An 18,716-nucleotide genomic window follows, 5' to 3' on the forward strand; every position below is an offset into this window, starting at 1 on the left:
ACTGCTGATTGCAACATAGCTCAGAAATAATTTTATCCTCCAATAATTTGGGCTATTCAAGAGACTGAAGCACATCTCTGAGGAAATGGAGATAACATGCATCTGCTGAGAGGATGAGGAAAGGAGCCGGTAGTGATTCCCACTGACAAAGACAGCCAACAGAAAACACTCACAATCCTCAAATATGGAAATTTGTCTCTCTAAAACCAGGCTGGTGCAATTTACAGGCCAACAGCTGCAAGAGAACTACAAGGCACAGTTGGTTTCTGGAATAATTAAAGTGTTACTAAACCCAGGACCCTGCATTCATTATCTGGTTTCCCACAGTACATGGAAATGCAATTAATTTAGTAAATATAAACTGCTAAATACCCTTTCTCATCAGCAGTACATAGCAGTCTTGTGACTTAAATCAGTGCCTTTTCATTCTACTCTGACTGTTCTATGAGGCTGCAGGACCCCTGACTGGACAGTGATCGATTGGCCCTGTGCTGATCACATGCACCCTCCCAAGAAGAAAAGAAGAAGAAGAATAAAAAATAAAAATAAAAAAAACACCTATCTAGCAATACACACCAAACTGAGCATGTGCAAAGTGGCTCTGTGTGATCAGGAGATAGATTGGGAGCAGTGGAACCCCTTAGATTCTACAGCGAGTATAACAAGCATGCTTTATTGCATATACAGATTGATTTTACTGTTGTGGGTTTAATAACACCAACTATTGCTATCAGCTACTTTGCAGTTACTGCAACACAGATAGCCACAAAATACCATTATTAAAATTACAGGTTCAATTAAAAGTAACAATAAAAAGACAAAAAAATAAAAAATAATTATAAATACAATTGCGGCATTAACAGAGCCTTAATGGGGATATTGTTTTCTTACTCAATTAGCAATGGCTAAAACAAACAAAAATAAAAAACAAAAAATAAAAAACAAAAAATAAAAATGAGTCCACTTAACATAAATGATGTAAAGTTAAAAGTATGGCCAAAGCTTTTTATTCTTCTGGGTCACATGAGTGCACTTACTTTTTCTCTCCTGTCACGCAAAATCAGCAGACAGTGGGCTATAGCTCACTGTCAGTTGATGTCAGAGCTGCTCCAGGCTCTGGAAGAATCCCGACCTTATTATCAGGATCCCCCCAGCTGCCTTAATGACAGCTGGCTCCAGCTATTAGCTATTAACTGATCCTTTATTTCGGAAGGTTTCCCTCTGAATGAGAGGCAACCTCCTTGAAAGGAGAAGATTACTGCCTTGCAATCTCCAACTAAACCGTAATGCTCAGGGAAACCTTTTTTTAATCGGCTCCCGACCGGCTGCTGTCTGAAACCCTGTCCCTTTAAGAGCCGCCAGAAGGGGCGCCCATCCGCTGCATGGGGAGGTACACGATGCGCGTGGCCGAGGGGTGCGAACGCGTGCACCAGAGCCAGCAGGGGTATTTGCGTGTGTAAACACACAAATCCCTGTTCTGTCAGGGGAGAGGAGACATACCGTTTGTTCCTATTAAGTAGGAGCGAGGCGTCTCCTCCCCCAGTCAGAACGCATCTAGGGAACACACTTTTAATCCCTTGATCGCCCCCCTAGTGTTAACCTTTTTCCCACCAGTGACATTTACACAGTAATTAGTGCATATTTATAGCACTGATCGCTGTATAAATGTCAATTATCCCAAAAATGTGTGAAAAGTGAACGATCCGTCTGTTGCAATACCGCTAAAAAACACAGGTCACCACCAATCGCTAGTAAAAAAATAAAATAAAACTGCCATAAATCTTTCCCATAGTTTGTGGACGGTATAACTTTTGCGCAAACCAATCAATATACGCTTACTGCGATTTTTTTTAACCAAAAATACGTAGCAGAATATATATTGGCTTAAACTGATGAAGACTTCTTTTTTCATTTTGGGGGATATTATAGCAAAAAGTAAAAAATATTGTTTTGTTTTTACAAAATTGTTGGTCTATTTTTGTTTATAGCGCAAAAAATAAAAACAGCAGAGGTGATCAAATATAAACGAAATCTCTATTTGTGGGGGGGATGCAATTTTTTTTTTTGGGTACAGCATTGCATGACCACACAATTGTCAGTTAAAGTGATGTAGTGCCAAATTGTAAAAAGTTCTCTGGTCAGGGCTGAAGTGGGAAAAAAAAAAAAACACTTTAAAAACCAAAATAAGAGTAACCCACTGTATTAGTTTCCCTTTAATGGCAGTAATAGACAATTTCTTGTTAAATCCTAAATCATATGAGACCATTGCTTCAAAAACTTGAAAAAGAGAAAGCCAAAATGTCTGAAAATCGATGTATGCAAATTGGATAACTGACTATATTTAGGTGCAGTATTCCCTCCCCTCCTGCAACTGAGCAATGCTATAAAAAGAATGGCAGTTTTTCTGCTATAGCTTCCAAAAGCAGCTCCTCATAATTGGAAAAAAAGCACCATCTGTATAGCCCTTTGCCGTGTCCTCCCTACTGCACAGCATCGCTCATACTTCCGATATAGACAGAAAGTAATATGTGTTATTAAAGAAAAACAGTGGCATTACCTTACTATGGGGTACAAATTCTTCCATCATCTTTTTTAAAGGATTTTCATAGTCTACAATCATCTGTCCAAGCCGAGGATACTCCCGATCACTGGTAATGAGAAAGTTCCATCAAGGGTCACAATTTATGACTTTAGAAGTCATCCTATCGAATATCACTGACCAACTCGGGCAACTTTTAAACAAAAAGACAAGCTTGATAGCCAATTTAGGATCATACACAACTGTCTATACCAGAGGTTTCCAAACTTTCTAAACAAAAGGGCCAGTTTACAGTCCTTCTGGCTTTAGTGGGGCCGGACTGTGGTCCGTGGGAGGAAGGGTGCCGCCCCATCGCTGGCGTCCGTGTGAGGAAGGGTGCCGCCCCATCGCTGGCGTCCGTGTGAGGAAGGGTGCCGCCCCATCGCTGGCGTCCGTGTGAGGAAGGGTGCCGCCCCATCGCTGGCGTCCGTGTGAGGAAGGGTGCCGCCCCATCGCTGGCGTCCGTGTGAGGAAGGGTGCCGCCCCATCGCTGGCGTCCGTGTGAGGAAGGGTGCCGCCCCATCCGTGTGAGGAACAATACACCAAGGACCAGATAAAAGCAAGCAAAGGGCCGAATTTGGTCCTTTGGGCCAGTTTGGAGACCAATGGTCTATATAAATAGAGAAACCTTTGATAAGCATTCCTGGGGGGCTGGAATTCTGTGCATCAATACATTGTATCAGAGGTATTCTTTTAGTTAATTTCAGTCACCTTAAAAGGGCAACTGTGCCTTTGTTTAGTACACTTATTAAAATCACAAAATAAATTTACAAAATATAAGTGTGTGTATGTAATATAGATTATATATATATATATATATATATATATATATATATATATATATATATATATATATATATATATATATATATATATATATATTATATAATATATATCTATATCTCTTAACCCAGCTCGATTTCTAAAATCAACCAAAGTGGAGGCCAACTACATTATAAATTATAATATAAGAGAACTTTAAGTGAATAGATTATTTTAACATCCAGCAGTGTATGGCCTCTCCTCCTGGCTGTTCATGTGCATTAGAGGCCCCAATTTTTCAGGTTCTTGGTTTCCGACTGGAGACAAACCCTTAAAGCGGGATTCCACTGCCGTTTTTTTTTTTTTTTTACCTGTGTCACTGTTGGGCGATTCCTACGGTGTCTTTGCAGCCACGATCGGCGTCTTTTTAACCCCCCCGGCGTGACGATTTCATTGCTAAGGAAAACTTTTAAAAAAGCAGTCCGGCGGTTTCCATTTTCACTGTGGGCGTTTGAAGCCCACAGGCATTTACTTCCTGGATGCGATGACACTGGGCTCCCAGCATCCACCGCTCCATCTCGCACATGCTCATTGAGTGTCCTCTTTGTTTTCCTTCCTTTTGCCTCATGTGCTATAGTGATAATGGCTGATAGAGCTGCCTGACCACTTTCAAAATGGCAATTTCGGCTTGACTGTGTCCCCCATGGATTCCTGTGAAATAGCTAAAAAAGTTCCCAGGGACCATTGCGAAGCCGATAAACACGCCTACTCCCACGGGAGGAGAGCCCGGAAGTCGGCATAAACATTAAAAATAAAAGGTAAATACTGCATATTATTTTATTTCAATGGTCATAACTGCATCTATGTTCCAAAGCCATTTGAATAAGATGAACTTGCAATTTTCTGTACAAAACCGCTTTAAGACTTCTATGGGGCTCTGCAGCACAGGTAGGAGAAGACTTGCAGCGCTAGATGTCAACATAGGAGGCCACAGGTGTGGGTTCATGATAGGTATACATCTGAGGAGGGGAAGGTGGGATTGTTTAGGTCAACAAAGAGAATAAGGTGCACTTATTCTTGAAGTGACCATTGAAGCTCCTGTGGAGGAAGGAGTACACAGAAAGTACTCTCCTGTGCTCTACAAGTACCAGCATTCAATGCACCTAAGGAAATGCACTCCTGCCCTCTCGCCCTCTTCTTTGTCCACCTGCTGGCTGATTGATGGAAGTGCTGAAAAGATTTAGCTCACCATTTTACTTTGCAGCACTGCACAGGAATGTGATACACCAGTCTCTGGCATTAACTGCTCAGGTGAAAATAAAAAATACCCAAGCATGAACATTTTGTTAAAGTGGTATAAAACCCTTAAAAGTTTTTTAGTTTAACACATTGAGCACAATAAAATAAACATTCCCTGTAAACTATTTGTTAAAATATTAACTACAGCACTTGCAGTTTACAATTTTCAATGCTGCCAGTTCCCGACCCCTCAGTGCCACTTCCCTAAACTTCTGGGGCCAATAGGAAAGAGTTAACAGTGCAGTCTTAAGCCAGTCGGTTAATCTGGAGAAAGGAAATTAAAATGGGTAGCAGCATAAGAGTGCCTTGCCATCCTTGGCAATGGGGCTGTGTGTTTATTAATGTACAATGTGTTGTTAGAAACAACTAGTCCCGGTATGCAAAGGTGGCTCTATAGCACGTGGCATAAGAAAGGAGCTACTCAAAACAGGAAACCTGGGTGTCAGCGGTCACAACCACCAGCTTAAAGCGGAGCTCCACCCAAAAGGGGAAATTCCACTTTAAGGCCTCCTCCGCTGCTCCTTTCAGTAATGACACTTTTGTTGGAGGTGGTACACGATTTTGAAATTTTCTACTGACAGAAAATAGAAAATTAACAGAACACGAAACAAGTTACATTTTATTGAACAAAGTATTTACCTGGCACCATGAGTCATTTCATGTGAGTAGTTGTATAGTCCTATAATTGCTTTCCGCTCTTCAATGCGAGAAAGCATGATCATGAGCGTAGTGTAAGTTACTATCAGGTCTAAGTAGTTCTTCGTTAAATCAAAATTGACAGTCTGCAGAAATAACACAATTGTTAACCTTTTGCACAAAACACAAAATACAAACACTGAAAAACTGTAAAAATTAGGAAAAGTAGTAAAGGGAGAATGTTTACTTTATGTAAAAAAGTATCTAATCTTACTATTTCAATACAGCTAGACACACAAATTAAAGTGGAGTTGCCCCCCAAAAAATAAAACTACTTAAAATTCTTAAAAAAAAACAAAAAAAAATAATTGGCAAAAAAAAAAATTTTTACTCACCTCTAAATACCGGTTGCTAGGGGGTCCCTCGTAGTCTGCCTTCTTCATTGCCCGGGCTGGTGACATCACTTCCCCTCGCGCCGCACATTCACCTGGGACCTGTCACGTGTCCCAGGTGACTGTACGGCGTATCACGGCGCCCTGCGCCGCTCGCGCATGCGCAGTGGGTGCCCGGCTGTGAAGCCACAGCCGGGTGCCCAAAGTATGCATGACGGCGCCGCGAGCGGAGCGGGGAGCGAGGGGGGGGCTTCGTTCCCCCGCATCGCTGGAACCCGGGACAGGTAAGTGTCCGATTATTAAAAGCCAGCAGCTGCAGTATTTGTAGCTGCTGACTTTTAATTTTTTTTTTTTAGGGGGTACCCCACTTTAAGTATAGGCATCATACGCCAACTGTAGAGCAAAAGTAAAAAAGTCAGGCAAATGTTTGCTCATGTTCGAATCCTACAGGCCTCCTTTGACTGTTGTGTCATGGTCCAGTGCAGGAAGGAATACTACAATATAAATGGAAAAGGATACTAGGAGAATAAAGAGGCTGCCATTGTTGACCCCCTCCTGAAAGCGTTAGTTGTCTACCAGTCATGCCAGTTCAAAGAATCAATACTCTCTAAGGCATGGATCCATTAAAAAAATAAAAGAAAATAAAAAAAGAAGAGTATATAAAAATGGAAGTTCTGACTTAGACCATCTGCATGCTTGTTCCAGGTCAGCGAATGAGTTTACAATACCCAGAGATAAAAACACCAAACCAAACCCAAAAAAGGGGAGCCTGTATGTTTTTTAAACAACGCAAGGAGAGTACAAGCAGTAATTTCCGCAAGAGGGCGAAGTGACCGCTCACTCTTTAAGCAGACAGTAATTAAGTTATAGTTAGTATCGGTGCACCGAAATGAAAATTCTGGTGTCGAAACCGAAAAATCTGGATGCACTTGGCCGAAACTGAGATATATATATACACATTATATATATATATATATATATATATATATATATATATATATACACATACATACATACACATATATATATATATATATACATACATACATACACACACACACACACACACACACACACACACACACATATACATTATATATATATATATATATATATACACATATAAATAAATAAGTATTAATTGTCAGTCATCATTGGCACCTTTTGAAGCGATGTTAAAAATCCTGCATTGTTGGTGCTTATTTGGTCAGTTAAAAATAAAACTAACCAAACATGCACCTCCATATTGAAAACGCAACGAGAACACATCAAAAAATGCACCCATGTTGCGTTTTTTTGAGCCACATGAACTATGAAAAAAACACCACAAGCACGATAAAATTGCGGGCATTTTCGGCAGACATTATCGCTGCCATGCTGAAAACCCTATAAAATCGGCACATCACTAGTAGTTAGTGAACTTCCAAAGCTACATGGTAGGTACACACTAAATAACTGTTCTACCCACAACAGATTTTTGAAAAACACTTCTTTCTCTTAGTCCCCATTTAAAAAAAAGAACCCAAGCATTCCTCTGCTCGTTTCCCTAAGCATGACAATGCAGAATCCCCTTTTTCTAAATTTGGTCCCGATCACACATTTGTAACGGAGTCACCCTCTGCTCAAAAACTACACAGATTTTTTTCCCATTTGAGCATGTTTAGGCATTTTTGATCCCATGGAATTCGATGAGAGCATCTCTAAAATTTGCTACACATGCGTTTTAATGCATGTTTTACACATGAAGAACTGATCTCCTCCCCTTGCCCAGCACAGAAAAAAAAAAAAAAAAAAAAAAAAAAAAACCTGATAAATGCACAAAAAGTCTGCAAAAATGTCTGCAATATGACCGAAAAGTGGTAAGAAAAAAGAAAAAAAGAATAAAAAAAGGGGGGGGGGGGGGAGGAGGAGGAGGAATGCTCTGCTCACATGCATGTCACAAATGACATGGAGCTCCTGTGTGTTTTATAGTTCACTTCCATTCTACAAAAACCTTGGGAGCCCTGCCGCCTTACTGATCAATCTCAAAGCTTGAGTCATGTTACTCTAACATTTTCCCTAGCTAAATGTTTCATCATTACACAGCAATTAACCGTGGCGGACTCACCAAGGAAAATATGCAGTTTGATATTAAGATTTTACCAATGACAAAATACACTAAAAATTAGCAGTTCATTTTTTTCTTAAAAAGGGAAATAAAAATGTCAGTTGTATATACTTACAATATCAAAGAAAACTTGACAAACATCAATAGTGTTAAGCAGCTCACATACATGATCCTGCAAATAGAACGCATATACAATCAATAGTTAGAAATCTAAAGCATTCAGTGTTACAAAGGAAAGCCACCCCGCAGAAAACAAAGGCCTCCCAGTCAGAGACAAACAAAAAGCTTCTCAGCAGAACTGTATGTTCAAAACGCATGAGTTGAATGATTGGCAAACCGTATTTTGTTTCAGAATAGTGCTGACACCGTAATAGAAGCCTTTCACAGATTTGGGCAAGCTATATAAAAAACTATTAATCATGTGGAGCTTATCGTGATGGATTTTGTGAAGGTTTCGAGAGGCAACCTAAAATATCACGAGCACAGGGTGGTACCGATACCAAAATCCCCCTCTATAAACACATCACTGGTGTCTGATCACCTGTAAAGCAATCAGCTTTTTTAAATTACAAATCATTTCTACAACCAGGGCAACCGTGGATCTGCAGAAAAATGATAAATACCTTATGATCTATGGACAGAGCATCAGTAATGAGAAATCATCATCATCATCATCATACCCCAACCACCTAAACAGGGACAGGCTTACCTTTACAACTCTTTAATTTAGTGCAGATTGTGCCGATGTTGATTGCTCCGAATCACAGACAAGGAGAATCACCGATAGCTTAAACGTCACCCAAAAGGGAAAAAGATCAGTTTTATGCCCTCCTTCCCTTTCTATCACATTGGGAACATGATTTTTGATCCGTACCTGTTCCCATTTCTGCTCAGATCACCTAGGTCAGTGATGGCGACCTTAGCACCCCAGATGTTTTTTGGAACTGCGTTTACCCACGATGCTCGTGCAGTGGATCATCACGGGAAATGTAGTTCCAAAACATTTGGGGTGCCAAGGTCTGCCATTTCCCATGATGCTCCACTACACTGCAGAGTGCACGAGCATCATGGGAAATGCAGTTCCAAAAAACATCTGGGGTGCCAAGATTCGCCATCACTGGCCTACGTGATCCAAGGATAAGTTCAGCCCCCACTCTACTGGGCACAAAGTGCAGCCGCAAAGAGTGAGAATTGGCCCGGGTGTGGACAGTGTTGGTTTCCTGGACAGATAGGCATTCTTTTATTAAAAAAGTCAGCAGCTTCAGTATTTGTGGAAGAAAACAGCAGGGCACTGAGGCCTGTATCAAATAAAAAAAAACACTTTATTAAAATAAGCAGCACACTTACATTGAAGTCAGCATGGATAGGGAACACCTGAGACTAAGCAGCTGTGATCAGTGTGAGGCTATAGGCATCACTGAGCAAACAGACCAAGGATATCAGGGAGATAGCTCAAAGTGTGGATAAAAAAACAGCGTTCCAAGTTGCACACAAGGACAGCTGTCAAAATGCCTGGTGGATGTTGGGACAGAGGGTGTGTATGGTGCGTTTCCAGGGACTTTGCCCATTTTCAAATGCAGCTACAACTTCACTTTTTCTCTCTATGGTGAAAATCCTCTTTAAAAGTACCCCTGTCAAATTCTAATGCTAGGAATAAGCTAGATGCCCTAGGATGATCTTCTGTGCATGTGTGCAGGAATTACAACATGATTGCCCACCAACTGGCCAAAGATGATTGCTGCAAGGCCAAGAAGAATAAACAGTGGGGGGGAGGGGGAATGCAGCTGTGACAAGTGCCTGGATCCACCATTAAAGTTTACTTCTGCTTGAAAAGGACAACTAAGTAAAAGTTATGCTTTAATTAAAGTGGTTGTAAACCCCAGACATGAAATCTGAACAAATAATATCCCTCTATAGTGTGTACTTGTCTCAATCCAGAGTACCAAGTGTAATTTCTCTCTGCATGAATCACTTCTGATGAGTTTTCCTGACACCAAGAGAAAAATGGTGACGAGGAGGGCACAGCTTGTGATTGACAGCCTCAGCTATGTTGCGGTGTGCTGCACGGAGGGTACATCTCTTCCCTCCAATCAGCTCTCAGAGCTCTCCTCATTCATGTAACTTCAGCTCTCCGCTTTTCAAAGTTGAGAAATCCTGTGTAAATTCTGCAAATTGAACAGATGTAGTGCAAAGATAGCTTTAGATAGAACGGATATAACTCATGTAGGAAGATTGGTTTCATCTGTGTATCACCCGAGGTCAGGCACTTCACTAGGTCTATGTAAGGGTTTACAACCACTTTAACCCACCTTTGAGTGCAGCACACCAGGTTACTTTACACAGTGGCCCCACTTAATCCTATGAGAGAGCCATAAAGCTGGCAGCCCCTGGCAGCAGAGTATAGCCTTGCTATAGGGTTTCAAGAGCCAGAGCATGCATGAGCACTAAGAAGAGGACTCAACAGGGACAATTTCAGAGGAAAGTCTGTACGATGCCAGGCAGAGCACATTGAAGATCTCTGGAATAGAGAGGAAAGAAAGAGGATAAGGGGGCACTCTTTACGTCTAGAGGAAAAGAGATTTCATCTCCAAATACGGAAAGGTTTCTTCACAGTAAGAGCTGTGAAAATGTGGAATAGACTCCCTGCAGAGGTGGTTATGGCCAGCTCAGTGGATTGCTTTAAGAAAGGCCTGGATCATTTCCTAAGTGTACATAATATAAACTGGGTACTGACATATATAGGGAAAGTTGATCCGGGGAAAATCCGATAGGAATTTTTTCCCCTGCTTTAGCAAATTGGATCATGCTCTGCTGGGGTTTTTTTTTTTGCCTTCCCCTGGATTTTATATATATATATATATATATATATATATATATATATATATATATATATATATATATATATATATATATATATATATATATATATATATATATATATATATATATATATATATATATATTTTTTTTTTTTTTTTTTTTTTTTTTTTTTTGTGGTTGAACTGGATGGACTTGTGTCTTTTTTCAGCCTGACTAACTATGTAACTATGAAAGCATGTATCCAGGTGGGTTTGACCAAGTATAGTAAGGGATTAAAGGACAAACTCTACCGAAAGGCCCAGTTCTTTTAAGTGTTTCAAAACCAAAAACAACAAATATGTAATATATTGCAATTAAGCCCTTGTTCACATTGGAGTTTTTCAGCTGTAAAAATGCGCCAACGTCCAAAAACCCATGATAAACGCTCAAAAACATGGTTCACCAGCGTTTTTAGTTTTTTTTTCAATGGATCTAAAATGTTAAAAACACTAACGTGGAAAACCGCTAATAAAAAAACATTGAGAAACTCACTGCAAAGCTACTGGCGGTTTTATAACGTTATTTTAAAGTCCAGTGTGCATGAGGCATAAGGCTTGAGAAAGGGGGCTGAGCCCGAGAAACATAGTGTTCCTCCCTGTACCCATCCCATTGGCTAGCGGTTAAAAGGTGCCCTGGTCCCACCCACCCCCCAAACATCACTGCTTCGCTTTGACAGTTTAGTTTTTCCTGTGCACCCAGCTACTCTGCCAGCCAATTCTGACATTTGAGCGGCCGCTGTTAGCCTTACCATCTGCTCCTCCTTGTGATACTGTTCCATCCAGCTGTGCCCTTTCTGCTGTCTATGGTGTTCCCTGCATGCCAATCTTTCCCAGATGTACTGTAAGTGTGCTTCTGTTCAATGAATGATGTTACATTCAGTTTGACTAATTTCAGCTCCCTTCTTTTTCTGTTAAAGTCAAGAGACCTATCTCATCGCTAGTCTTTTAAAGGAGTTGCAGGAATTTGATTGGACTTTTTGCATCCCATCCCACTACTCCATTGGCTTGCAATTTACCTTTGACATTGGTCACATAGAAGTACTGAGCTAGCGGTATACCTTTGTATGTACTTTCTTTGTATTGGACACCGTAGATCATTGGTTGCGCAACCTGTGGCCCTCCAGCTGTTGCAGAACTACAAGTCCCACGAGGCATTGTAAGGCTGACCGTTAAGAGCACAACTCCCAAAAGACAGGGCATGATGGGAATTGTAGTTACGCAACAGTTGGAGAGCCACAGCTTGCGCACCCCATGTTGTAGATGCTACTTGTTTCTTGGCCCCTCCATTCAGAAATTGTGGCGCTTCTCTGACCATTGTTATACACTATATGGACCAAAATTTGTGAACCTCTGCCATCCACACTTTAATGAGTTGTTCAAGTCAGGCTAAGATTTCAGTACAGATAACTAAAGTTCCTCCACAAAATACTTGTTGAACAAAGTCTTAATACATCTGGCCTTTTGTACAGGGGCACAGGGAAACAAACTTGGCCTTGTCCAAACTGATGCCACAAGGTTGGTAAGCGTACATTTGTCCAAAACTTATTCGCACCGTATGCCATAACATTAATAGCACCCTTCACTGTAAGGACAACTTAGAGCCACAGTCAATGTAGGAAAGAAAAACTAAATAGAATGCTCACCTTAAATTCCATAACATCCACAAATGTGAAGTAGTAAAGTGCCAAATTTTTCAGGATCTCAGACTTCTCTTTTTGGAGTTGTGCAAGCTGTTGCTGTGAAGAGTTTAGACACAATCTTAGACAATTGAACATAATAAACCATCCACAAAGAAAAACACTCCTGGCATTTCAGTGATTTTAAGTTTACGTGTGCCCTCAACTCATGAGTGTACTTACCTGCCTACTAGCAAATAATACACAAATATGCCACACTTATAAACTATAAAGGCAATGTGTTAAAAGCAGAAATGAGAGATAAAGCAGTCCACAAAAAGGGACATTGAAGATGTTACAAGAGAGAAAGCAAGACAACAGTCTTAGGTGTAGAAGCAAAGGACACTTAAAATTCTGAACTTACCAAACAGAATATCCGGGCAAAGCCACGTCACGCATGCAAAATAAAATGTAGATACAAAACATAAAATACAGTAAAAACGATCTAGATAAAGTCACAATACAAAAAAAAAAAAATGCAACAAAAAGAAAATAAGCAAAAACACTTGTTAGACACACAAGAGTAATGAGCAAGGCGAAGAAAGATATTAGAAAGATATTAGAACGTTAAGATATAGTCAAGGGGTAGTATGGACACAATGATGCACACGTAAGCAAAGCAAGGAGATCATTTTATGAAAGCTGAACTGAATTTTATGTCATGTTTTCACCAGAAGCAGATTCCGTAAAGTCAGGTTAGATTAAAATTCCAGCATGCCAAACATACTTTATTATACACATTTCCGTATATGTCTACCTGAAACTACTAATTGAGCACAAGGAAAAAGCCAACAGGTAACCATTGCTGGCTTATCTTCCTAACATAGTCAAAGGGAGAGTATTAGACTTTTTCAGCTTTTGCTGAACACGAATGAATGAAACTGGCATCTACCAAGTACTGAAATACAACCACGATTCCAAAAAAGTTGGGACGCTGTGCAAATCTACATAGAAACCAAATACAATGATTTGTAAATCTCAAACCCATATTTTATTCACAATAGAAAACATATCACATGTTTAACATAAGAAAATATACAGTTTTACGAAAAACAAAATGTCATTTTGGAAATTGAGGGCATTAACATGTCTCAAAAAAGTTGGGACAGGGCCCTGCTTGATATAGGATTCTAACTGCTCAACAGTCCTGAACCTTTGTCGTATTTTAAGCATCAAGATGCACCAAATATTTTCTAATATTGTCAATTGGTGAAAGGTCTGGACTACAAGCAGGCCAGATAAGCACCTGGAATCTACTATGAAGCCATGCTGATGTCATAGATTCAAGTATGCAGTTTAGCATTTTCCTGCTGACATATGCAAGGCATTCCCCAAAAAAAAAAAAAAAAAAAAAAAAAAAAAAACTACAACACACACAAATGTCTAGATGGGAACATATGCTGCTCTAAAATTTGGATTTATAGTGCCTTTTCAGATTTTCCAGCAACCCATTCCATACGCACTACCGAACCCCCGCACCATCAGAGACGCAGGATGCGGCTCCTATGGTTGGCAAAAAATAATTTCAAATATTGATTCATATCTCAACAGAACAGCTTTCCACTTTGCAATAGACCATTTTAAATTAGCTTTGGCCCAGCAAAGGCCACAGAGTTTCTGGATCATGTTCAGATATGACTTCTTTGCATAAGAATCTTACCTTGTTCCTGCTGCTCCTCATGCCTAAACATTGTGAACTTGCAATGTACATCATTGACATTTTTTATATAACATTTTCTGTGCAACTTGCGCTTTAACAGCTTTGTGAACAGCAAATAAACATGTTTTCTTTCATAATGTCTTTTGACTGAGTTTCAATTCCTCATATGTCGAAAATGTGTAATTTTTCATTTATTTTTTTATTTTTTATTTTTAATTAGGTCAAAAAATTACCAAAATCAGGTATCGGCGAGTACATGATGTCAAGTATCGGTACTTGTACTCGGTGTCAAAAAAGTGGCATCGGTGCCTGCCTAATTTAAAGTCTTACAATTTTACGTTGAAGAACATTACTCTGAAATGGTTTGACAATTTGTAGAGACAGTTTTTCACAGACCGATGAACCTCTGCCCATCTTTACTTCTGAGACACCGACTCCAAGATGCTCTTTTTATCCCCAATCACGTTACTGACCTGTTGCCAATGAATCTAATTAGTTGCAAAACGTTCTTCCAACTCTTCCTCGTTAGTACCACTTACTTTGACAGCTTTTTGTTGCCCGGTCCCAACTTTGACACATTTTGCTATGAAACTTTTTTTTTTTTTTTTTCTTTTAATTATAAATTTTTTCAGTTCGAAACATTTGATATGTTTTTCATTTTCTATTGCAAATAAAATATAGGGTTGAGGAGATCTGCAAATCATTGCATTCTAATTTTATGTATATTTCACACAGCACCCCCAACTTTTTTGGAACTGGTGATGCATACATTTTATACAGACACATCGTTCATGATCTAGAAAAGTAAACTTCGGCCTCGTAGTCTACATACATTGAAATATATCAGTCATGTCTTTCTTCTTCCCCTGGAACTTCCTATCACAATGCATAGCCAGTTTTGATTTCTTTTTTTTTTTTTTTTTTTACAGAACAGCAATGAAAGTCAGCTTATCAGATAAAGATTTTTTTTTTTTTTTTTTTTTTTTTTTTTTAATAAGAATTAATGCACATAACAGCACCTAGAAGACCTCACATGAATTGGAATAGCAAGCATTTATAAATGTACACCATGTTCTCCCTGGAGTTTCCCACACACTATGGGGTTTATTTACTAAAGGCAAATTTACTTTGCACTACAAGTGCACTTGGAAGTAAAGTCGCTTTAGATCTGAGGGAGACATGCAAGAAAAAAAAAAAAAAAAAAAAAAGCAGCATTTTTGCTTGTACCTAATTGGATGATAAAATCAGCAGAACTTCCACTCATTTCAGATGTTCCCCTCAGATCTAAAGTGACTGCACTTCCAAATGCACTTGTAGTGCAAAGTGGATTTGCCTTTAGTAAATCAACCCCTATGTATTTAGTACTATGCAGAGGAGCCCCTGACAGATGAGTGCACAGTGCAAGAAACGCAGATTTTAATGTTGATCTATATTGCCTTTCCACAGCATCCCCTGCTGGGCTGGGTGAACCTCATGTAACATTGTGCACATGCCCTTTGAGTCCTTTTGTTTATGTCCTGGACAATCTTTATAAAAATGATTACTCTGTTACCATAAAGCAAACACGATCAAGCTTAAATCATAAGGGTAAGGCCACACACGGTTCAAATCTTAGCCAGTTCAACAGGAAGCGGCAGAGATTTGAAACGTTAATAGGCAGGCTGAATGTACAAAAGTTTATCAAATTGGGTACAACCAGCCTGCTGGATTCCCTTACGATTATCGCTAGCGGTTACTATAGCCGCTAGCGATAATCACTGTCATCTCTTGGTGGTTTCTGCAGACAATAACTCCGCAGGATGGATTCCCCAGTCAGCACGGGTGAACCGTTCAAATTTCTTGCTGTGGGAAGCTTCAAAACCAGTGCATTTCTCTGTAGTCACGTCATCTTAGTCTCCGCTTCTACTAGTACAACTTGTCAGGCGACTTTGGACAGTCACAGCCCATTGATTTCAGTGGCACCTGTTCCAATCTATGCAACTTAATAAGGAAGTAAACTTACTTCTTTAAATTTTTACCTATTAGGTAAGCCTTATTATAGGCTTGCCTATAGGTAGTGTAAATATCTCCTAAATGTGCACCGTTTAGGAGATATTTACTGTACATGCAGCCAGTGACATCACTGGTACATGCGCCCTGAAGGAACGTGGAACGGAGCCCCTTGCCATGACCGGGGGGGGGGGGGGGGGGTGAGGTCTATGGATGGCCAGTCACAGAGCTGGAGTCCGTGAACCCGGAAGCAAGACAGGTGAAGATGGAAGCTGTGCCACCAGCGATAACATCGCATTGCTGGAAGGTTTCATTTTCATGCAAGTTTCACATAATGTGCTAGTAGGTAAGAACAGGTAAGGAAAAAAAAACACCATGTGCAGCAATTTACAACAGTTTTAAAGTTGCAATGACTTTGAAAAGGTGCCTCACACTCTAAATCAGGCGACCTTGGAGTTGCACTAGTGGAAACATAGCCTTAAAGTGAACATGCAAGGACAAAAAAAAAAAAGACTTAGACTTACTAGTGACGGTATTGCTAAGAGCCTTTCAGGACAACCTTGGAAAGCGTGCAGCTTTGCTTATTTTTCCAGGAAACATGCCATCTTTAAATCCCTCCTCTTCCACCATGACCTCATTTATTGTGTGGTCTCCGACATACTGGAAACCAAAGCAGAGAAAACCACCAACCAACCATGGCAGATACTTAAACCACTTCTAAGAGAAAAGGAAGGGAAGCAACGGTCGAAATACCGTCACTGCTAAGTCTAAGTTTCTCAAATCGCCTTTCAGGACAACCTTGTTGAGGATAACCGAGAAACTTACCCTAGGTTGTGACCACTGCCTGCAGTAGGGTTGATCGGAGGTGGACAGTAGGTCCGACCTATAATGGTCAGAGAAAGGTTGAGAAGTTGGACCATGTGGCAGCCTTGCATATTTGTTCAGGCGTAACACTGGCCCTTTCGGCCCAGGAAACTGCAGCTGATCTCGTAAAATGAGCAGCAATACCTGTGGGGGGTATTTTTCCCTTAGTTTTGTAGGCCTTCGTGATTGCCCAATTAAGCCACTTGCCCAGAGTGCTTTTGTTCAACACTTTTCCCCTTTATGTGAACCTGAGAGACTGTTAGAAAGTGTAGCAGGCACCTCCTCACATCCCGTGTGTGGAAAGCTTCTTCTCCTGGATTGGCAGGCGCTGAGGAGAAAGTTGGCAAGACTATTTGCTGTGAATGTTGAAAAGTTGAAGAAACCTTAGGTAGAAATACTGGATCTGTTTGAAGGATTACCCGGTCTGAAAAAACCTTTAGAAAAGGGTTCTGTGACTGCCAGGGCCCGAAGCTCACTGCTGAGGTGATGGCTACCAGAAAAAAAAAAAAAGTTTTAAGAACTAAGCTCTTAGATGCTTCCTGCAAGGGTTCAAAATGGAGGGGAATCTGAAGAGAACTCCTCCTCTTCCCTTACCCCTTTGGGAGACCCAGCTGTTCTGGTCTTGATCCCTAATTTTGTGGGGCTGCTGAACAGCATGAAAATTCTTCTTGATCGGTCGTTTCCTTTTAGAAGGGACAGCCTTTTTCTTGTCAGCTGTCCTGTCCAAGACTGTTTCAAGGTCTGGACCAAAAAAGATCAACTGAAAAAGGTAGCCCACATAATTTTATCTTGGATGCTGTGTCACCAGACCAAGTTTTTAGCCAGAAAGCACGTCTGGCTGAGTTCACCAGTGCCGACGACATTGCTGACATTTTTACCGATTTGGCTGATGCATCAGCCATGTATTTTACTGCCTTCAGGATCAATAGAAAGGACACCAGAAGTTATTTCTGTGACGTGACTGCCTCTACTTGGCTCTTCAGCTTCTCTACCCAGAAGTCCAGGTTCCTTGCGACAACCGTGGAAGCCATAGTGGGTTTGAGGCTGGCCGCTGTGGAATCGCGCTCTCTTTTATCCACTGCACCCCCATGTCCTCAAATGCTAGGTCTGTGCAACAGGAAACATGAGAGACTGTGGCATCTACACAGTGTTTCTTACTCCATACCTCTGACTCCTTATCCTCAAAGGGAAATCTTCTCCTAAGGGTCTTGGAAAAGAAGGGGCCTCACTCAGGGTCCTTCCATTTCTTCTTCACTGCGTCAGAGGATTCAATGGACTGGGAACACTATGTTTATTGTCATCTAGTCCTTGGTACAATTTATGAACCCACAGTTGCACCTTTTCCTCCTAGAACGCAAGGGTAGTGTAGATCGCTCTCAAAAGGTCATCCATTTCCTCCGGTGATAGTTTCTATCTAGAGGCTCAGCCATCATCCTCTTCTTCCTCGCCTTAATCCCTGAGGAAGGGAAGAGTATTTGTCCCCTCATTCCCTGAGTCAACAACCTCTGTGTTCTAGAGGTGGATGCCCTAGGCCTGGACAGTGGATGCTGGGGCTCAACCTGCCCTGTCAGGCTCTGTACCAGCATAGTTTTGACCAAACTCAATGAGTTTGTAAGCTCTCGTACTGAAGATAAGTAGTCCTTGTATTGCTGGGATGTTTCCTGTTCCACCAACTCCTTAATACAAGAACTGCACATTGCTTTCTGCCACGAATCTCTGAGGGTGTTCTTGCAGGAAGGGCCTTTCCTCTGACTTGGGGGGTTTGAATGCTTGTTTTTTTCCCCTAACACTTTTTCCTGCAATGAGAATAAATTAAACTCACCTAAGGGTCCCTGAACACTTTCCTGCAAAAATAGACCACCAGACAGAAGGGAAGGATGTATGGAAAAAAAGGA

The 18,716-nt window shown here is 40.7% G+C and overlaps 1 protein-coding gene across 8 annotated transcripts in view; it reads right to left on the reverse strand.

Annotated features, from left to right (window-relative positions):
* The window catches only part of NCKAP1 (NCK associated protein 1), a 175,174-nt gene that overhangs the window by 105,570 nt on the left and 50,888 nt on the right, over positions 1 to 18,716 (reverse strand). For 4 of the 8 annotated variants that reach the window (XM_077448133.1, XM_077448135.1, XM_077448137.1 and 1 more), the window contains 4 exons: positions 12,276 to 12,362; positions 7,890 to 7,946; positions 5,279 to 5,421; positions 2,558 to 2,648 (listed from right to left, as the gene is read on the reverse strand). In XM_077448133.1, the coding sequence (XP_077304259.1) occupies positions 2,558 to 2,648; positions 5,279 to 5,421; positions 7,890 to 7,946; positions 12,276 to 12,362 (378 nt within the window). Of the gene's footprint in view, positions 1 to 2,557; positions 2,649 to 5,278; positions 5,422 to 7,889; positions 7,947 to 12,275; positions 12,369 to 18,716 lie in introns of all 8 variants that reach the window. The other 4 variants (XM_077448132.1, XM_077448134.1, XM_077448136.1 and 1 more) reach the window with 1 other exon arrangement.

The sequence above is a fragment of the Lithobates pipiens genome, unplaced genomic scaffold (genome assembly GCF_037356315.1).
Source record: "Lithobates pipiens isolate NorthernLeopardFrog02 unplaced genomic scaffold, aLitPip1_a1.2 Scaffold_22, whole genome shotgun sequence".
Classification (NCBI taxonomy): Eukaryota; Metazoa; Chordata; class Amphibia; order Anura; family Ranidae; genus Lithobates; species Lithobates pipiens.